General features: G+C 38.5%; 1 protein-coding gene across 1 annotated transcript in view; it reads right to left on the bottom strand.

Annotated features, from left to right (window-relative positions):
- Positions 1-390: 390 nt before the first annotated feature.
- Positions 391-23313, bottom strand: part of LOC121265351 (ABC transporter C family member 2) — a 43100-nt gene continuing 20177 nt past the window's right edge. The window contains 13 exon segments of the mRNA XM_041168942.1: positions 391-855; positions 1553-1976; positions 2183-2428; positions 2756-2877; positions 3878-4634; positions 5496-5819; positions 6037-6217; positions 7139-7527; positions 17087-17239; positions 17352-17450; positions 17714-17914; positions 18449-18589; positions 19986-20153. Coding sequence (XP_041024876.1) covers positions 758-855; positions 1553-1976; positions 2183-2428; positions 2756-2877; positions 3878-4634; positions 5496-5819; positions 6037-6217; positions 7139-7527; positions 17087-17239; positions 17352-17450; positions 17714-17914; positions 18449-18589; positions 19986-20153 — 3303 coding nt within the window. The 3' untranslated portion in view covers positions 391-757.

The following is a 23313-nucleotide window of genomic DNA, read 5'->3' as shown; positions in this document are numbered from 1 at the left end:
CAAAGGCATGCATGTGGTCCTCGCTCGATATTCTTTTGAATTTACAACGTAACAGAGAAATTGCTATTTGAGTATTGAATTTTGAACCTCTCAGTCGATGCTTTCTTTCCATCAGGATTGTCCTTCTCGTTGCTGAGATTTCGGCTTCATTTGTTTTGGCAGGTGATAAAAGTTGAAAATTGAGATCAAATATTATTAGAATATATTTTTTTTAATATTATTTTAGTTTTGAAATTTGAAAAAATTAACTATCGGCTGGTGGTAATCCTTATAGCCAAGGAATTGGAATTCAAGATGGAAATGGACTTTCCTCAATGCCATAACCTGATGCACGATTACATGACAATAGCAGAAGAACAACTAAACTCTTGCATTCAAACACCAACAGCAGAAGAGTAACTAAACTCTTGCATTCAAACACTCGTTATGTTGGGAACTTTCAAGTTAACAGCATAACTATTCAAGGCTCATTATTGGCTCCTATTGAACAATTCAGTTCAATAGTTACATTCATAGCCCAAAATTACTGATCAAACAAGCTAATGCAAATTCCTCAAAGTCAACCCAGGATTCAAAACGAAGTTTACAAAGTGCAATGTGTCTAATAATGCCTTGCAATCTCTCTCCCTTGTTTGCTTGAACATTTATAAAGACACGAGATAATCACAAAAATAGTAAATACACTCAGTTCGTGCGTGTGCAAATGCGTCGGTTTAGGTATGGCTACGAAACTGGTTAACTAAAACATCCGTAGCGCCTACATTTGAATACGGTCCCAGTCAATAGATCTGTCATCAAAATCATACTCTGAATGTTGAAGTCTGTTCCGAGCTAACCTACTCATCACAGCAAGTCCTGGAAAATAGAGATATATTAGATGGTGTTGAAACAAAAATAAAACATGTTAAACAGTATGGATTTCTTTGGGAGTGCCCGGATAATTTGTTTTTAAAACAAATCATATTCTTGATTAAAGCACAAATCCTTCCCAGTACAACCATCAAACAGTTTGCAAGGGATCATGTGACTTGTAGCATTTATTTATCTATCTATTATAAGTAACATGTAGCATTAGTGGCCAAGATTAAAAAAAAAAAAAATGAAAACGAAAAAATGACAATTAAAATGCGACACAAATAAGAATGCATACTACTAAGGAGAACCTCAAGTCCAAGGGCTGTAATGATTGTATTGTTGGTATAGGGGGTTTCTAAGAAATTCTGATTTTTTTCCCTTTTGGATGAGACTTGAGAAATTATAATTTCAGGTATTATTGGCACCCCAGTTATGTAACCAACAGATTTTGCCTAGAAGTTTTAGATTAAAAAAAAAAAAAAAAAACCCAGTTAATATGCCAATCGTGCAGGACTCTCGCCCTCCGACAAATAAAAAAAACGCCTAGAAACAAAAGGTGAAAAAGATAAGGATAATAATTAATATCCAACTGTACAAAATTCACAGTTATTCAAAATTCATGCATGAATCCATCCACCAAGTTAGATGTGTGTGGCTCGTGTAAATTGATAATACAACCAGGGACTTTCAATTGTACCTTCAACCATCCTGTAAAGAGCTGACCACCATCCATCTCTTGAGATCTGGTATTGATCAAGTGACTCTTCAATTACTTTGTCATGATTTCCTTCCAAAACCCTCTGTAGAGTTATCACTGCATCCTTTGTTTTCTTGAGGATACTGTTTTCATCTTCTATTTCCAGACGTTGAAGATCATTATGTGATGAGGTAAGGCTAACACCAACGGCAAACTTGGTAGCAGCAGCCCATCGGGAAGAGGCAAGCCATCTCCTCTGTCTATCAACCCGGTTGTTCTCTCTTGCCAACTTGTTTTCTTCTTCTACCCTAAGTACCAAGCCACGTAAGTATTGAGCATTTGCTGCCCCTGTACTTTGAACCATATTAGAGAAAGCACTTTCTTCATTTGACAGCAGTTTCTCTGGGGTATCATATTCTAAAACCTGAAAAACGCATGAATTTTATATCAACAAAGAAACTAGATGAAGCTAAAGACTGAAGGTCAAACAAAATCAACTTAAAAAATGTCATGGATTCTCAAGTTCGACTCATTCAAACTTTCAGCATTTCTCATCATCAAACACAGTTATTACAGCAGCAAAAAAACAACAATAACAAGAAGAAAGCTGGAAAAGCACACAACACATACCTGACCAGCATCAAGCAGAAGGATCCGGTCACAGTCGATGATGGTATTCAGTCGATGAGCAATAATAAGCATTGTACATGATTTGAATTCCTCTCGAATAGTTTTCTGAATAAGGGCATCAGTTCTAACATCAACCGCTGCAGTAGCCTCATCAAGAACCAGTATTTTTGATCTCCGCAACAATGCCCGAGCAAGACTTAATAGTTGCCTCTGTCCAACACTGAAATTTTCCCCTGCTTCTGAAACCTTCACAGGATATACAAGGTCACTCTCAGTTAACAGTTACATTTTTCTTTTAAATTTTAAAAATCACAAGGATATAAGCTACTTCTGGTGAAAATTATAGAAATGCCTCTTGACAGATTTGAGGCTAAAAATAAAATGAAACCCTAAAGACAATCTATAGTTAAAGAGTAAGGACGAAGGTAAATTAATCGAACAACAAAGTCATCCAGAATGGGTGAGGAGAAGGTCTATTCATCAAACAACAAAATCCTCCAGAATGGGTGACTTATGAGTTAGCGTTTTACATCCACAACCCAAATCATCTAGTTAAAAAGAATAAGCATTTACCTCAGCATCCAGACCAAAAGAATTCCTCCTGATTACGTCCTTCAAATGTGCCCTCTCTAATGCCTCCCAAAGGTCAGCATCATTGTGCTCATTGAAAGGATCAAGATTAAATCTCACAGATCCTGGAAAGTTATGAGGTCAATATTAGAATAAAAAAGGCTACTTCATTCATGTCTTTTAATTAATTAAAATAGTCAACTTGAAAAGCAAAGGCTCTCATCAGAAAAATAAAAATATAGCCTCCCATAATACTACTGCCGTGTCATATATGTCCTAAACATGACATAGCTGAAAGTTGGATGAATCCATGAAACAATGAGCAAACATTCATTAACACAAGTGAAACATAGTTGTACTGTACACTGAATAACCCAATAAGTATACCGATAGATAAGTTGGACATGAACCCATTAATGCCACATCTATAGAATTAGACTGGTATTATGTGAAGCTTCCTTTTTCGAAGTCTAAGCCCAAAAAAAACCAAGAAAGAAGTCTTTTCAGTCCATGAATAAGCGATTGTCAGTAATAATTTTTCTTTTTTTGGTTTGCCAAGAATTATGAGTGTTTTTGTAATTCCTCAATTGCTGGTTAAGGGCCATTTTATGGGTTAATTTTACCAATAGCTGAGTTTTATTTAGAGAAAATCCGTTAGTAGAACATGGAATATTCACCCTGATTTGCAATTCAAAGTTGCATTTACCCCTTCCCTTCAGTTTTAGCGAATATATGCCTTCTGTAATTACATAAATAATAATAGAAACAAGCAACCAGACACGTTTTTTGGACATTAAAAGTCATGACAGCGCACATTTGACCATTATTAGGTCATGGACCCGGACACTAGGACATTCTTTAAAAACTGGGCCTCAAGTGCAACCATTCTCACTGTTAATCTGGATAAAATGGTTCAGAATTGAAAAGAAATAAAAAAAAAAATAAGGTCACTTTATGAGGAGTAGTCATAGAACTGCAGTTTAAGAAAGTGGAGTAAATCTCTTGAATCCAATGAAACATTTCCATTAAGGAAAAGAAAAAATCAGGTTGAAGTCAAATAAACAAGAAGGAGCCAAGCGCACTCAGCTGTCATACCAATTTAAAGAGAGATTGTGGTCAGTGTACCTGAAAAGAGAACTGGGGACTGTGGTATGATTCCAAGAACTTTACGTAGATCTTCCAGTCCAAACTTAGCAACATCATAATCATCAATTAATATTCTTCCCCTTTCCAGTTCTACGATACGAAATAAAGCATTGAGCATGCTAGATTTCCCAGCCCCGGTCCTTCCAACAATTCCCACCTTGTCAGTTGGAGAAATTGTGAAAGACAATCCATGCAGGACAGGAGGAAGTTCAGGCCTATAACGTAGGACAACATCCTCAAACTTAATGGATCCTGAAGAAGGCCATCCAGGAGGGGGACGGTTGCTCTCAATAATAAGAGGAGCCTCTGGAGGCAAATCTATATATGTGCCAACCCGCTCAACTGCATTTAGACTATTCTCAGCCAAACTTGCAAGTCTGAGTACACCAGTCAGCAAACCCGTAATGTTTAAAGCATAGCTAAGAAGAAGGCCCATGGTGGATGCAAATGCCTGCTGGTTTTCTGCTCTCCCATTCTGCATGACAGCAAAAGTAGCTGTAAACCAAATCATGAGGCCTCCCAATGTTTCCAAACGAATTGCTAGCCAGCGGTTTCCACTCATGTTCACAAGGGTAAATCTAATATTGTTGTCTACAGACTTGCCATTGATGTCCGCCATCCGATCATAAGCTTTGTATGCACGAATAGTTGATAGACCATTCAGTGCTTCTCCAAATTGTGCATAAACAGGAGATCTGCTGATGGAGTCCAAGCGCTTTACTTCTCGTGCTGTGCTCTAAAGAAATAAAATGATGATCACATTAAATATCAATTACACTTCTTGAAGTGTATGAACGGTAAAGGACTAAAAAAATTTATTTATTTTTTGACAAGTAAGTGAAGGACTAAAAACTTTAATCCAGTTTATTTTGATCTGCGAGGGACTCCAAGTTACCACTAGCCTTTCTAGTCAAGTGGTACCTCTGCCCCAATATGAGGGGAAGAGAAGCAGGGAAAAGGAAGAATTATGCACTTTAAAAAGGAAGGATGGGGATATGGACAGCGGGATTGCTGCCCCATATTCTGCAGCCCACTCTCACAGTTTCATCAGGGAGAGAAGAGAGAGAGAGACTTTAACTTAATATAACCTTTGGAAAGTTACAAAATCACAAAAATAACCGCCCGTACCAACCGTCCATAGAAATTACGAAGACAACATGAACACCAGATGAGATGGGTCAGTCATCCGCTACAGAGTGTCATTAGCTGGCACCACCAAAACAAAGTCTATATGTTGGAAAACTTCAAAGACACGAGGAAGCTTTGAAAAAGTTACAGGAGGGTAGAAGAAAATAAATATTGATTTGGAGATATACTGGGCAGCACGTGAGAAAAGGATAAACTAAAGCCAAACAAATTTGAGCAATAAGATGGTTGACTTCATCTGAATGTTTGCTTTCTGTTTAGATAACATCAAGGAAGCATCTGTTTTACCATTATATCTGCTGCCAATGAACTTGAACTTCTTTTGGACTTGTGCAACATTTACTTATACGCAACATGAATCTGATTTCACTCAATATATTTGATAGAATATAACTTATGAATCCCATAAATGCAAAAAGCATGAAGAACTGAAATATAAGATTTTCCATACCTGATAATATAGGTAGGCCGCATAAAACAAAACCAAAAGTGGCATTATGGCCCATAAAGACATCGTGCTCACAATTCCTATCAAGACGAAAGTAGAAAGGAGCTGCGACACTTGGCCAAGAAACATGTTCACAAATGTAGCAACACTTCGATCTATGTCCCCTAAATCCTTTGCAAATCTATTGATGATCCGTCCAAGTGGATTGGTTTGAAAAAAGACCATCGGAGCTCTTAGTATGGATCCAAGCATGGCTTCATGCAACCGTCTGGCAGCATAGAGACTTGATATGATCAACCAATAAGAGTTCACCAATGTCACCAAAACCTGAAACCAGAAAATGTATGGGATACAAATACATTTAAAAGCCCAGATATTTCCAGCTGAAACCAGACATAACTAAATGTAAGCAGACATAAACACCAAACTTCTCAAAATAGCAGCAAATACTGAACTTAAGCCATACAAAAGAAGGGGGGCAGCATGTGTTCCAAGGAGTTTACTATAAAAATTTAAGCCAATTATCATTTAACGGTACTCATACCTGGCCAAATGATAAAGATGCATATATCAGATTGTAGAAACCAGGATTGTATCCCGCCGAAGTGCCTTGATCAGTCCAATGGCTTAACCATGTGCTACTTGAAACTCGAAGAACTTCAGTAAGGACATAGCATGCAAATAGTATCATAACCACCCATAGGCCCCCTAATGCGTCCTTATACCTGTACCCAAAAATTGGATCAACTCTTTCAAAATAAGGAAAAAGAAGCCATTACAAACAGGTTAACTGATAGGTCATCATATTTTAACTTGGGATTGAATAAACTGCTAATGTCTGAACAGCAAATCATTAAGCACAGACTTTATGGTATACGATCCCATATCAAGCATTCCATGGAGATATCGTATCTTTCCATTCTCCCATCACCCCTATTTTTTCTTCTATCATTCTTCTTCTGTTTTAATTTCTCTCTCTCCTACATTTTGCATATCTTTATACTCTCACTCTTTATTGTTCCAAAATCTTCTCTGTCTCTATCTTGATCATCTATGGCTTCTAATCCATGTGCAATTTACCTCACACATGAATCTACAATCCCTTAAAAATTATGAGCTCTTCTTGAGGATTGCATTTTGAATTTATGGTTCTTGAAACACTGCTTCATAATCTATTGGATACTTTAGAATAGTAGTTGTTGAATGGTTTCATTTTAGGATTCGGAGTTTGATTCAATGTGGATGATGGAAGGAATATCCATATTGGAAAAGGAAATATGCATGTTGTTCATATTTAGAAGGTTAAGGAATAAAGAAACACAATGCAACCAGTTTTTAGCCTGAGACAAGCATCAAGGCCCCTGTTTGAATAAGAATCCCACTCTATAACCATTAAGAAATAATAAAATTTGATTTGCCACAGTTTTTCAAGGTTTTAAGGGTGATGCAGAATAAAATTAAATAATTTTCTATAGCAATGCTTGGGGTCTAGAAGAACTGCATATCCTATTCAAAATTCAAAAAATTTGACCACTTAGTTTTTAAATCAATCATCAGTACTAATTTGAATTCTCATTTTCAATAAACTAAAAAATACAATTTCTACTTGCAGAATTGCCACATAAAGTAAGGTGCCATTTTATTACCTTCTCAAGACATTCAAACTGACAACACCCGTTTCCCGCTCTTCCTTCTTGATAAGAACAGACTTGCCTTCCTTCGCTTTATTTGTAGGGTTTGCATTCTTTGAAAAATCATTCACCGATCCATTTGCAACAGGTGTCAAAGAGGTCTTAGGGTCAATGGTATCAACCTCTTCCTTTTCTTCCTCATATTCTTCCACCTTTCCTGCATTTTCCATTAGCTTTTGGAATAGTATGCCTGTATTAGAAAGCTCCTCAAATGTTCCCTCCTCTTTCACCACACCTTCATGGACCAGAATGATTCTATCGACCTGTGAGAGAAAATGTAGCTGATTTGTGACAAGGACTCTGGTCTTTCCTCTTAGTTCTCCCTTAATGCATTTATCAAAAACCTGAAGATCATTAGCAACACAAGTTAGAACACTAGAAGATAATCTTAAACAACAGTTCTATTAAAACTTTCAGAATTCTAATATGGTTGTATTATTGATTTTGCAAAAAAAAAAAATAAATGGAAAAAATACATTTAAGAACACACAGCATAGTCAGAAATGTGCAAAGATATGTATACACAAAACAATTTTTTTTATTGGCATTGGGTGTTCGAGAACAAAGTCCCAAACAATCCTGGGGGTGCATAGGCCCCTCAATAAAGAGTTCCCCACAAGTGAACCTCTGGAAATTCCACCAGTCTGATGGCCCTAGAAATTGTTTGCCCCCAAGAAGATCCGAACCTTAGACCTAGAGGGACACACCATCAAGACCAAGGCCCGTACCACTTGAGCCAACCTCTAGGGGTAAAATTTTAAAAGATACAAATACTTAATTCATCCACTCGATTCAAACTTTATATTATTTTTTTTATTGATAAACAAAATTTTATTGAGCATAAAATAGACAAAGGCCCAAGTATACGGAACATATACAAGAGCGTCACCTATGCATGCTAGTTTAGCAATACAAGGAAGTCATGAAAATACATGCCATTAAAATCAATTACAATCGACCAATGGAGTAAAGTATTGAAAAATAAACTTCTAAGCTCATCCGTCGACCGCTCTCGATCTTCAAAGCTTCTTGCATTTCTCTCCCTCCAAATACGCCACCATAGGCAAATTGGGACCATCTTCCACACTTTTGCAATCTGAGGGTTGCCCTGGATCTTTCACCAAGAAGCTAGGAGGTCAATTACCCTTTTCGGCATCACCCAAGCTAATCCTATCCGAGCGAATAAGTCATTCCACATGGTCGTAGCAATCTCACAATGTAGTAACAGATGATTTACGGATTCTCCACTCTTTTTGCACATACAACACCAATCCATGACTTTGATGTGGCATTTGCATAGGTTGTCTACCTTGAGTATGTTCCCTAATGAGGCCATCCATACAAAAAAAATTGCCTTCAAGGGTGCTTTCTTCTTCCAAATACTCTTCCATGGAAATGGATTAATATTATGCGTGGTCATGGCATGATAGTAGGAGCGGACTGTGAACTTCCCTTTCTTAGAAGGGCACCAAAAGATCTTGTCTTCAGCTCACCTCATTATACGGGTGGAGTACACTAGATCATAGAACTCAAGAAAGAGTCAACTTTCCAATCTTGTGCATCTCTGAAGAATGTAACGTTCCATTGGGCAGTACCATTAGATAGGATTAAGAGGTCCACAATTGAGGCTTCTTTCCTTCTTTCTATGCCATAGAATTCGAGATAAGCTTCCTTGAATATCCTTTCGCCACACCATACATCATGCAAAAATTTGATTTTGGATCCATCACCCACCTCATAACGGATATTTCTTGAATATGCGTCCCATCCTCTTCTTATGTGTTTCCATAGTCTCATCCCATATGACCCACTCACCTCATTTGAACACCATCCTTCCCGTGGTTCACCAAAATCCATAGCCATTTGCCAAGCAAAACTTTGTTAAAAGATTGCAAGTTCCGAATACCCAATCCTCCTTCCGAGATAGGGGAACACACCGTATCCCATTTTATCATATGGAATTTAAACTCATCGTCCCCCCCCCCTCCCCCAAAAAAAAAAAGAAATCCCCTTGAAGTTTTGTCCATGTGATGAGCCACCTTGGTGGGAAGCGGAAATAGTGATAGAAAGTAGGTTGGCAAGTTGGATAGGGTACTTTTGATTAAAGTGACCCTACCACCTCTAGATGGGTATATCTTCTTCCAACTAGCTAGTTTCCGCTCCATTGTTTCTATTACATCCCAAATAGATTTCAATTTGAACGAGTCACCCAAAGGAAGACCCAAATATTTCATCGGCAGTTGGGATATCTTGCTAAACAAGATGTGGGCCATGCTCTCCACATTCGGAACATTCCCCACTGAGACTACTAATTTAGCCAAGTTCACCTTCAACCCCAAAATAGCTTTAAAGCATAAAAGGAGTGCCCTTAGAGCTCGAATTTGATCACGATTAGCGCCACAAAAGACTAGGGTATCATAAAAAAATAATAGGTGCGATATGTGAAGTGAGCTAGTATTAGGGTTGTCCAGGAACCGTGAAAACCGGCCGGCACCGACTTAGACCGGTTGTCGGAGCACGGAACCGGTCGAAACCGGCAGAGAACCGGTCGGACGGCGGTAGGAATTAAGCAAAACCGACGTCGGCCGGTTCAGTCCTGGTTCGACCCAGGGAAAAACCGTTGAACCGGCCGATGTCAGCTATATTTTTTTTTTTTCAAATATATGTACATGAAACAATGTCGTTTCACTTAAATGAGTGAAACGGCATCGTTTCTAGGGACGCAGGTTGCAAAAATATATAAATGCAAGCGAAACGGCGCCGTTTTGAATTAGGGTAAAAGACCCCTACAAGCCCTTCTTCCTCATTCATCCTTTTGAAATTTTTTTTCCCCCTCTCAGATTCTCCCCAGCGGCAGCCACCCCCCTCAGCTTCCCTCTCCCTCTCCGTTGCAGCGGTGCCATCTCCTTCTCCGATGTAGCGATGCCATCTCCTATCCGATGCGGTGATCCCATTTCCCTCTCCCTCTCATCTCCCTCTCGGGCTCTCAGAGCCTCTGTCTCAGCCTCTCAGGTCTCTCATCTCCCTTTCGTCTCTCTCTCCCTCTCTCTCTCTCTCTCTCTCTCACCGGATAGTTGATGACATCAACTTGATGTTTATTGTTTCGATCTGTATAGTGTATAGTTGATGTTTATTGTTGAATACTTGAATCTGTATTGTTGAGTGTTGAGAAATTTGTTGAGTGTTGGAACCGATGTTCACGCCGATGAACCGACGGCAACAGGTCGAAACTACGCCGGCCGGTTTTACCACTCTCCATCAATCGGTTACGGTTGGTTGCTCCACCCCTTTTTCTCTCATCGGTTGGCATCGGTTTTGCCCAAAAACAGCTCCGATGGGTCAGTTTTCACCCCTGGCTAGTATTTGCCTCCCCCACTATGAATCCGGATAAGGACCCGCCCTTCACAACCTCTGAAACCATCTTGCTAAAAACTTTCATTACAAAAAACAAAAAGTAGCGGAGATAGAGGGTCACCTTGTCTCAAGCCTTGTGCTCTTTTAAAAAAGCCCTTTGGTGTGCCATTCACCAAGATAGAAAAACAAACAGTAGATACACTGGTTGATCCAAGAACACCATTTCGAGCCAAAGCCACATCTCTCGAGCATATAGAGCAAAAATCTCCAATTGACTCTATAATAGGGCTTCTCCATATTAAGCTTACACAAGAGCCCCTGCACTCCCGACTTGAGTCTACTATCCAAGCACTTATTGGCAATAAGCACCAAATCAAGAATTTGTCTACCTCAGGCAAAGGCGTTTTGAGGCTTTGAGATTAACTTCTCAACTACCCTGCTCAATCTATTCGCCAAAACTCTTGAAAGGATCTTGTAAATTCCACTCACCAAGCTAATAGGGCGATAATCTTTTACCTATACAGCGCCAGGTTTTTTTGGAATGAGAGCAATAAATGTTGCATTGAGACTCTTTTCAATCATACCATTTTCATGGAATTCATTAAAGACCCCCATTATATCTTCTTTGATCACTTCCCAACAAGTTTGAAAAAAACCATAGAAAATCCATCCGAATCTGGAGCTTTGTCACCCGCCATGATTCTTAACACTTTTCTGATTTTTGTTTCTTCAAAAGGCCTCTCAAGCTGTCGCAAGTCAAGAGCGTCACAATGGAGCCCATCTATTCTCGGTCTCCAAGAGAGTTGTTTTGAAAGCAAACACTTATAGTAGTTGACAATGTGATCTGCGATCTCGATTTGGTTGGAAGAAGCCACTCCATGGACCATCAACGTCTCTATGGCATTGTTTCACCTATCCAAGTTAGCCACCCGACGGAAAAACTTGTTGCATTTATCCCCTTCAACCAAAGTGCTCTCGACTTTTGTCTCCAAAATATTTCTTCCAATAGAGAAACCCTTTCAAGGTCCGCAGACACCTGAATTTTACAAGCCCTCTACGTCTCAAATAATACCCTCCTCCTCTTCTCCTCCAATCCTTTTGAGTTCCTAAAAAAGAGTAGTTTTTTTAGCTTCCACATTGCCAAACGCTTGCTCATTCCATACCTTCAAATCTTTTTTCAGAGACTTCAATTTACATGACATGATATAACTTGGTGTGCCATGAAATTGATGAGAAGACCACCATATCCAGCTTGATCTAGGAACCCATATGATTTCAACCACATGCTTTCAAATTTGAAGGGCCTTGGGCCTCCGTGAATACCCCCACAATCAAGAAGGACAAGGAAGTGACCTAAGCACAATCTCGGGAGTCTTTTTTGGATGAGATCTGGGTAATGTGCTTCTCATTCAGGTGATACTAGGAATCTATCGATCATTGACCAAGAGGGGTGTTCTCAATTGCTTGACCAAGTGTAGGTGCCACTTGCAAGAGGAAGATCTAGTAAATCTTGTTCATAGATAAAGTTAGAGAAATCTACCATTGGTGAATTAAAGCTAGAAACACCCGATCATTCACTCGAAAATCGGGTAACATTAAAGTCGCCACCAATAAACCAAGGTAAATCCCATATATTGCATAGGGCAGCCAATGCATCCCATAGTACACTTCTTGCACAATCTAAGTTAGGACCATAAACACCTGCAAAAGGCCACTGATTCCATCCACAACGTTCTTGAATGAGCAAGCCAACCTATAAGCTTCCATACAATCTTCTAACTTTTCCACCACTCTTTTATTCCACATCACTAAGATGCCACTCGATGCTCCATTGGATGGTAAATAATACCACCCTACTTGATTACAACAACACAAACGCCTACTAGTGCTTAGGGGGATCGATTCCAATTTCGTTTCTTGTAAGCAAACAATGTCTACTCTCCAGCTACGTAATTGATTTCTAATTTTGAGGCACTTTGCCTTCTCATTCAGCCCCCTCACATTCTAAGATACGATTCTCGGCTTCATAAAACAACATCCATTGCCCTTCCCTTTGATCTTCCACGGTTAGAACTCATCTCTCCTACTCCATCGTTGACTGTCCATTTGAGCCTTTTTAATTCTGTAGCTCTCCTCTTTGCTAAGTTGATCTCACTTGGTGAAGAATGAATCTGTCCAGCCTCTATAGTTGCAAGGAAAGCTATGAATTGGTCCTTGAAACCATCGCACAATATCCCCACACAATGTTGAATCTCCCTAGCTTTGTCTTAGGCCCATTCTGAGACCTGTATGTTGCTGGTTGGGTGAAGAAAATTCAATGTATACATGAAAAACTTTATATTACATACAGGTCAAAGTATACATTTCTTCATTTTGAACTTTTCCTTTATGCTGACCTGCTAGAATTATGTAAAAAGGATAATCGAGACCCAACAAAAGTCAGCAATGCGGGTCGATCATTGGCTTCATCCCTCCTCCCACCATTCCCAAAATAGAGTGTCACAACAGCCCGTCTGATTACTCCAAGGAGGAGATATTTTTTATATGTGCTACCCCCATCCCCCCTATATTGGGTCTTGCTACCTTTATGAATGTCCTAAAACTAATATCTACTTCCAAAAGGTCAAAGGATTTATTAATGCATCTTCCACTCTCCATCCTGATTCAAAAAACCAAGTAGGACACTCACTAAAAGTCATGCCACCTTTGGACATTTTTTGTTCAAACCAAGGCACTCAAATTGGGACACATGGAGTCAAGAATTTTATTAACAAAAAAGGATAACATCCATGTATAAAGGAAGTACACAAGAAACAACTTTGTTTCCGGATACCCGGTGCCATTCAAAAAAAAGGAAGCAAACACAAAGTTCCCCCAAAAAAACTAGAAACCAAGATTTGAATAATCTAACAAATCTACAATAGAAAGAACCATAATACCCTAAATTGAGTATAGGAGCTTGGTCACACGCCATGATTCTTAACACTTTTCTGGATACTCTAATTGTAGTATAAGTCCATTTTTTTTATACAAGTATAAGTCTAATTATGGGTTGAGCTTTCCTTAGGTCATTACAAAAGGTATCAAAGTCAATCCCAGTTAGAAATGTGAAACTTGAACCGTGTCACCTACAACAAAATGACCTGACGAAAATGACAAGAATTCAAGGGAGAAGATTATAATACCTAAGATCAAGAAGATTGAGAGGAGGTTAGCTGGTTGAAAAAAGTTATATTTGCCTAAAGGGGGAGAACTACTTTGATTAAGAGTACCTTGTCTAATCTTCCTACTTATTTCCTTTTTGTTTTCCCTATGCTAGCAGGGGTGGCAAATAGAATTGAGAGGATTTTTCAGAATTTCTTGTGGGGAGGTAAAGGGGAGGAAAGAAAGTTTTACTTGGTAAGTTGGAATAAGGTGTGTCAACCGATTTCGTGTGGAGGTTTGGGGGTACGAAATTTGAGGCTCTTTAACAAAGCTCTTCGTGGGAAATAGCTATGGAGATATATTGAGGGGGATGCATTATGGAAAAATGTTGTTGATGTTAAATATGGGAGAATGTGGGGGAGTTGGTGTTCTAATGAAGTAAGAGGATCATATGGGGTGGGTTTGTGGAAGTCCAATTGGATGGGCTGGGGGAGTTTGCTAATCGTTTTAAATTTAAGGTGGGAGATGGGACTAGGATACATTTTTTTTCATGATATTTGGTGTGGGGATTCAGCCCTCAAGAATGTTTTCCCTCCCCTTTTTAGAATTGTTAGGGACCAAGATGCTGCAGTGGCTGATTCCTTTTCTATTTTGAAGAATAATCTTCAATGGAATGTTGAATTTGTGAGAGATGTGCATGATTGGGAAGTGAATGTAGTCTCAGATTTTTGTGGAAGATTACATGATTTGAAGATTGTGCAGGGAAGGGAGGATGGCTTGCTGTGGGTTCATGCAGGAAATTCCAGATTTTCAGTTAGTTCCTTTTATAAGACACTAACCTGACATTGTGTCTATGATTACCCCTGGAAATGCATTTGGAAAGTTAAGGTGGCATTTTTCTGTTGGTTGGTATCTCTTGGAAAAATTCTGACCATGGATAACTTAATAAAGCGTGGACTTCGTGTAGTAGATTGGTGGTTTATGTGTAAAAAGGATGGTGAATCTGGTAACCATCTTTTTCTTCATTGTGAGGTGGCAAAGATTTTGTGGACTGAGATTTTTGGTAGGACGGGTATCGCTTGGGTGATGCCTAAACAAGTGGTGGATCTTCTTGCTTGTTGGAAAGGTTTTGAAGAAAGACAATGCATTGCTGCCATATGGAAGATGATTCCTTTGTGCTTGATGTGGTGTTTATGGTTGGAAAGGAATGGGAGGTGTTTTGAAGACAGAGAATGCTCGATGGGAGAACTTAGGGGGTTTTTCTTTAATAATGGAGTGTGTGGGCTAAGACTTTTGTATTGAATGGAGATGATTTTCTTGACTTTCTTTAGTCTTTTTCAGTTTTCAGAGTGTATGTAGGTATTTCCTCTTGTATACTTCCTGTGTACTTGGGCTATGACTATTCTTGGTAATAAAATCTCTTATTAATTATTAAAAAAAAGGTATAGGAAGTGGTAAATGGAATGCAAAATTTCATGGGAGGGTGAAGTTATTGCCCTTTATAATGATTTCAAAAGACTATAGTTGTGACATTGACTAGTCTTTTCGAAGTACAAGTCCATATATGTGACTTGACCTTTTTTTGGATTGCTCAAAAAATAGTGCCATAAGCACTAAATCACTCACATAAAAAATCATAAGAACAAAATTTAAGCTCAAAAATAGACAGCTCATTCTCATTCCAAATCATTCACATAAGCCACAAACGGGCTGCATCCTAAATGAGATTGATCCAATGTCGTCCAAACAATCTTTTCCAAATCAAGTGCACATTAATCACCTTTTGAGGTATGATCCATTCAACCCCAAACACATAAAAATAGAAGTCCTAAACATCATTTTACCGCAAAACATGAACCAACAAATGATCAACACACAATGCTGAATTTTCCCATAGCACTAGTCTAGGAAGAGTATTTCTTTTGACAAGATCATCTCAAATCAGAACAATGTAATGAATAACAATACTTGAACTCTAAAATTGATTCAATGAGAATTAAATTGTATAACACAGGAAGATCTTTTATCAAACTGAATTCAAACTTAAATTTCAGATCCGATCAATAATTTATCTACTTTCTTTATCATTCTTTCTTTTCTACAACCTATGCCCCCTTTGTGCAATCATCTAATGAAATATCATATCACCTTTATACTTGCTTACATCGGTTGTAAAGAGAATTTCTTTCGAAGGAAATATCGGCAGTTGAAATGGCAAGAGAAAAGCTTTTCTAGGGGCTTGGGTAAGCCAAATACCCCTCTAAAGGAATTGGAAGTCACCTAAATCCTCTTTAAAGCCTCATAATAAGAAGAAATATTATGGTTATGCCTGTAGTTCAACTTCCACCTCAATCCTTAGGGTGAGCTCTATTGGCATCTTAGAATAAAAGAGCCAAGCAAATCGACAAATTCTAATTTCTTTTTTATGGCAAGAAACCTCGGAGATTGATCAGACTTGTGACCGAGGCCTCTAGGGTCAAAGTGGTAGTGCAATACCCCATACTCACTAAAAAGGATAGGTGGTATATAGGATCCCACATTGCTTGAGAAAGAGAAGTCCTTTTAGAGTATAGGCCCAGATGTGGCTTGGGCCTCCCTGGGGACGTTACAAGTGGCCACACAATCACAGAGACCACGACTTGACCGTGAGTCTCTAGTCATGGATGAGGCCCACTGTCTAAGAGCCAAAGTCTCTAGAAGCCATCCTCCCAATACAAGACGCATGTTTATCTTCTACTAACCTGAATAAATCTGGCAACATGTCATTAATCGGAATGTACCCCCAAAATGCATCAGCCAAAAACAAAATGGACTATACTACCTCTTAGCATTAAGTTTATAAAGCTGAGAATCCTTACCTGACCTATTCCAACACTTCTCTGAAGACTAGATCCCCAAGTCCTCAACAACTCAGAAGTCCACTAACTAGACTTCCCAATATTTAACTCCAATAACAGATCTCCAAAAATAACCCCATTCACACAATAGTGCTTGGTTAATACTGCTCAAGTCTGCATGACTGGAGAAGAAATATAACCTTACAAGTAAAATGGACTGCTGATAATTTTTACAGGCTTCTCAAGACTTTAAAATAATTGAAAAATATGCACATAAATTAAATAACTGATTGCATTTGAGCGCGCTTATTCACTCTTATATTGCATGGCATGTTGAAATAGTCCAGTTCATTTTAAAATATAACCCAGCAGACTTTTTTTTACTAACCAATGTATAACGATAGATTGAGACGAAACTGGCCTAAACCTTGAGAGAGGAGATTACTGGAGCCACACCTTTGTAACACAACCAAGATTATATAGTCTATATACAGTTTGAAATAGAATGTAGAAGCAACGAAGGCAAAATAAAAAGTGAATTGAGTATTGTCTAACATGAAACAGTTACCTGTCGAGCCACATGGGCATCCAAAGCGCTTAAGGGGTCATCAAAAATGTACACATCAGAATTAGAGTATACGGCTCTGGCCATGGAAACTCTTTGCTTTTGCCCGCCGCTAATATTGACTCCTCTCTCACCAATCTCAGTAAGATCACCTCCCTAATTATTAAGCATGCAAAGACATGTTAAATTGAGGCCTACAATAGTTGAATAATATGTTACTTCACGAAAACATCCTTAACTTCAGTACAAGACATTGTGAAATACTTACAGGTAGTACATCAAGGTCATGCCGCAATGCAGTTACATCAATTGCCATCTCGTATCTTGCTGATTGAAAAGCAGATCCAAATAAAATGTTATCACGCACCTGCAAAGTAAAAAGAAAATATGTAAATAAAAACCAAAGGTCACTAAATTCACATAATTAACAAAAAATGACCGCTAGAGCTAGATTGATTTATTGAAGCTACCCTAACCATTTGTTTGTTAAGTAACAAGCAGAATTGTCACTTAATCTGCATGTGTACAATAGCAAAGTTTGTAAGATTGTTGCAAAACAAATTAATTTTTTTAAATGATACATTTTTGTTTTAGACAATATACATAAGTACAAAATATAAGCTTTCTTACAGTAGCATTGAAGATCCATGAAACTTGTGGAACATAGGCAACTGTTCCTCTCATAACAACACTGGCATCTGAGATTGAAGGAAGTTCCCCTAGCATTGCAGAAATAAGTGATGTCTTCCCTTCTCCAGTACTGCCAACGATTGCAACTAAGCTACCAACAGATATATCCAAATTGATATTTGACAGTGTGGGCCTCTCTGCCTGGAAACAAAAATTAAATTCAGGAACTGCTAGTTTTCCGACAAAGGAGAAGCAAAACCTAGAAAGTTTACAGTATTCATAATGTCACCAAGTACAAGACAATGCTCAAGAAATTTCTTTAAAATGGAGAGCCGGTAAGATAAGGCTTTTCAGCCATGGAGCTGTAATACAAGAAACTACCATGAGAACAGATGATATTAGAGAATAATGGCATTACTCAGGATTCGCCTCGGTACCATAGTGCTATCAGAAAACATGAGTTTTACCCAAATAAATTTACGTCATTATGTACTCTACTTGGGAATATATATTGTAACAACATAAAATAACTAAATATAATAATGACAACAATATCAAGATTATTACATGCATGTAGAGTGAATTATTTCAAAAGCTATTTAAAATGAACAATTAATAACTGTAAGCAAGAAACAGGAATCAAGCCTAAAATAGTAATATGTCATGATAATACAAAAATGTGTGTGATAATGTATGTACACATGTAACACAAAAGAATCTACTTTAAAAATAGACCTTAGAGTCCCAAGAAAAGCATCCATTCTTGACTGAGATAGCTGGCTGTCGTGGATCAAGGGGTGGGTTTGGTAGAAGAATTCTCTCTTCAGCTAAGAGTAGTTCCTCCAGGCGTTTTAAGGATACATTTGCATTAACCACCTGCCAAATTAAGGCAGCATTAGAAGGAAAGAAACAACAGTTTTTCACAAAACAAGGAAGCATCAAAGGCCAAGAAACAGACAACTAGTTTAAGTCGAAAGAAGTAATTCACATTATCACTATTAAAAAAAATGTTCTGTTACATACAAACCTGCATGTAAAAACACAACTTACTAAGGGACCCATTACTGTTTTAAAAACGTCGAAAAACCAATAATTTTGGTAGCTAATGTGGAAGACTTCCAATCAACAGTATTTTGGGTGTGTCAATAAGGAGGCTCGCCAATAGATTTTCTATTTAAAAAGCAAGTTTTTGATCCAAAGTTTTACAAGCACCCAATGAGTCTTTCACCAGCAACCATGCTTTCCACATTTCTAAGAGGGAGAAGAGGTGCCATTTGAGCTGGACCCACTTTTCCCAAGATTTTTCACTTGCAAATTAACATCAACATAAGTTGGATGGAGTTTCTCTAGAAGAATGTCGCTGGGTTTGTCAGACATTTCATGATATTGAAAATTTTAATTTTATGCAGCATCTCTTTTCTTTTCCTTTCTTTATCTCTGAGTAATCACAGTAGTTTTAGTGACATTATCTCTCTTTTCGTAAATAAAATCACATTTTGGCAGAAAAGACAAACAAGCAAAAAGGAGTTAAAACCCTATGTACAAAAAGCGAGCAGCCTAACAACAGAGATTCAAAAGATTTTAGGTCATTAAACTAGATAGCATACACAGAAACCTTATATGAGGAAGGCCAAGGACCTACGAGAGAGAGAGAGAGGGGACAATGAATTAGATTTTCAAAAGCATGAGAAATGCTATAAGGGAAGATGGTATGACATTTGTGTACACCTGATTACATAACACAATAGAGCGAATTTTCTGAAAATACGCAACCGCTTAAAACAATGGTGATCATTTTAATCGGTATACTGTTACCTTCTAATTCTCTTAGAAAAGAAACGGACCCATTTGAACTAACCACTCCCGCAAAACCAAGCCACTAATTCAAGATGGCATTTATATTATCCAAAGAAGATACTCAAAGTCAAAATATGCAGAGAAATTTCATAATCCAATAGACAATTAAGTTTTTTTTATTAGTTCATATTCCAATAGACAATAAGTATAAGCATTTCTTTAGATTTATACTATAAGCACGATTAAGAAACACAATATAAGAACAGTCTTATACAGTTACATTTAATAATTTCCTAAGGATCAGCAATTTCAATGTCCCTGAGCGATACACTACTACTCAGATTAAGTAACATAGAGCAGAATAAGCAAGCAGTCAAACCACTACATAATTATCTATCCTGTCTACATGCAAAAGCATTGCACAGATTAATCCAGCAGTAAATGAGATTTTTTATGAAGGTAAAGAAGAAAGAACCTGAGTTATTATGTTGGGAAGCATGAACAGGGGAAAGCGAAGCACAGCAAACAGAGAAAGGGAAGTAAATGCTCTTGCAGGTGTCAGATCCCCACCGAGCAAAGTGAACATCCCAAATGAAATCACAGTCACCACAACCGGAATGCTATTTAGTATAAACCCATTGCACTGCAAAACAAGGTGGAGAATCAGGAAGGAGAAGATGGCATTTGCATGGTCCCCATGCTTAACAGTTAACATCTATTCTCATGTAGAACCCTATAATTAATAACTCATGTCAAAATATAACCTGCAAATCACATGCCCAAATATCATGGTGTAACATCCCGACCCAAATTTTTTTCGGCTTTATTATTTGAGGATCTAGTATTGAGGAGATAGGATTGGATATGAAATTATAGACCTAGATTCAAAATGGAGTACGTTCGGCCCATTAGGCCCATATATAAATGGATAAGCCCAAATATTTTCTAGCTAAAGCTCATTTGATTTTTGGCTGTTAAATTCATGATAATTGGAAACCAGTCCCATTTATGACTCCTAAATGGATCCAAAGAATAGCAACTTATTTTCCCTAGAACTACTAGCCATTAGGATTCCTGGAGCCCCTTTTCAAAACTATTAGAGGACATGTTTGTAATTAGTACAAGTGTGTAAGGGTATAAGTGTCAACTGTATGTAGTGTATATATATGTTTGTACATCAATATGAAATGTATAAGATCTTTCCCATATGTATCTACAAGGTATCAGAGAGTAGTGTCCGTTGGATAGATCTCAGTAGTGTACAGTGGTTCACGCCCAAATCGATACGGTGGTTCCCTTTGTCGTCGGTGCTCGAAAGTGTTTGAAGTGGTTTCCAGCCACTCTCTGGCATCTTCTCCGGTACTGGGCACCCAGGGTGGACTCGCCGGTAATGTCTACGGTTACTGGCATCGTCGTCGCCGCCGGGAAGGGCCTCCGACGCCGACAAAAGGTTGAAGCCTAGAGTGTTTGGTTACAGGAATAGCCTATCCAATTCTTGAGTTTGAATAGCCCAAACCTGGAGTAAGAGTGTATTCCTATCCGGAATAACACCTGTCTGGCAACACATACGGTATTCTTATCCTCGTTTAGGATAGCTTATTCCTGTTTCAGCTTAGTTTTAAACTGGTACCGGTCCAGACCCGAAACACAGCCGATACAAACCCGAAACAACCCGGTTCAGATCCGAAACAGCCGGTTCATACCGTTTCAGCCCGATACAGACCCGAAACATCCTGATTCAGATCTGAAACAGACTGATTCAGGCCAATACAAGACCGAAATTGTGGTATTCGAGTTGTTTTTCGGGTACTTGGGCTAAGTATCTACACTTTCAGATTGTGTTTCTCGAATTTTTCAAGTTGAATTGTGTTTTTTCTTAGGTATTGTGTTGGAGTTTCTCATATATGACAACTAAATTTGAGTGTACCTCTTATGTTGCTCCTGGTGGGTATGGAAGTCGAGGTGGTAGAGGTGCACGTAGGGGACATGATGCCAAAGGTAATCGCACTCAAGGTCGAGAACCTCATAAGTGCACCCATTGTGGTCGCACTAACCATTCGGTGGACTATTGTTGGGATCTACATGGTAGATCATCTGGGTCTGCTAATCAGGCCATTTGCCAAGATGCTACATCACAGTCAACTGGCTCTAACTCAGGTATGATTAGTATATCAAAGGATGAGTATGAGTGGCTTTTGAGTAACACACGGGCTTCATCCCCCACAGCTACTCTTACCCACTCAGGTATAGCATCCACATGTCTTGCCTCGTCCACTCAAGATCTGTGGATCATTGATTCAGGAGCTAATGAACATCTAACTGGTCTGTCCTCTGTCTTATCTAAGTTAGATACTGTAACATCTCCAAAAAGTGTTACCCTTGCTAATGGTTCTCTTGCTAAAGTTACAAGCATTGGATCCACTAAGCTCACTGACTCTATATCATTGTCATATGTTCTATATGCTCCTAGTTGTCTCTTTAGTTTGCTGTCCATCAGTAAAATTACTCAAAGTCTTCAATGTTCAATAACATTTTATCCATCTTCATGTGTCTTTCAGGATCTCAAGACGGGAAACAAGATTGGTACGGGGCATGAAGCTGATGGCTTGTATTATCTTGATGTTAAACAATCACCCACTCGAGCCCTTACATCCACATCATCTGCTTATGAATGGCATTGTAGTCTTGGTCATCCCTCTCTTTCCCTTTTAAAGCGTCAGGTTAGGAATCTAGGAAATGTGTCTCCATTTCCTTGTGAAGCATGTCAAATTAGTAAACATCATCGTGTGTCGTTTATACCTCGAGTTGATAAACGAGCCTCGAGTCCTTTTGAATTGGTTCACTCTGATATATGGGGACCAATCAACATTGAATCAAACACATTTCAGTATTTTGTCACATTTATTGATGACTACTCTCGTGTGACATGGGTGTTTCTGATGAAGGCAAAATCTGAACTTCTTTCCATATTCAAAGTGTTTTGGAAAGAAATTAAAACTCAATTTAACAAAAGGGTTCAGATTTTGCATTGTGATAATGCTAGAGAATATTTATCTGGTGCCTTTGCTACTTAAGTAAGTAGTAAAGGAATTGTTCATCAAACTTCATGTTCTTATACACCCCAACAGAATGGGGTGGTTGAACGCAAAAATCTTCATTTGTTAGATGTAACCCGAGCACTTTTACTGCACACGCATGTTCCTAAACGATTTTGGAGTGATGATGTTCTTACTGCTTGTCACCTTATTAACCGTATGCCTTCATTAGTTCTCGATGGTTCCTCTCCTTTCTCCATCTTGTTTCTTTCATCTCCACCATTTACCCTTCCTCTAAAAATTTTTGGGTGTGTTTGCTATGTTCATAACCTTGGCCCAAGTTTTGATAAGCTTGATCCACGTTCTACAAAGTGTTTTTTTGTTGGTTATTCTCAGACTCGAAAAGGACATCGTTGTTATAGTCCTATTCTTAGAAGCTACTTCACGAGTGCTGATGTTACCTTTTTTGAGTCCATACCCTATTTCTCTGACATAGCTTCGAGTGTTGAGTGTGATCCTCTACCATTACCTAATCTTACACTTTCCCCTCCTGTCAGTCCTCCACCCCCTCCCCCAGTTCCTTTACAGGTTTACTCACGTTGCTCGTGGCTACCGGCTTCCATGCCTTCACCAACCGTGTCATCTTCGGATCCTGAGTTACCTAGTACTTCAGACTCTCCACCTATTGCTCTCCACAAAGGTACTCGATCTTGTATTACTCAACATCCAATTAATCAATTGTCTCATATCATGCCTTATCTCCTTCAT

Source organism: Juglans microcarpa x Juglans regia, chromosome 5D (assembly GCF_004785595.1).
Source record: "Juglans microcarpa x Juglans regia isolate MS1-56 chromosome 5D, Jm3101_v1.0, whole genome shotgun sequence".
NCBI classification, from domain to species: Eukaryota; Viridiplantae; Streptophyta; class Magnoliopsida; order Fagales; family Juglandaceae; genus Juglans; species Juglans microcarpa x Juglans regia.
The sequence above is the reverse complement of the archived record's forward strand: the minus strand, read 5'-3'. Positions and strand labels throughout refer to the sequence as shown.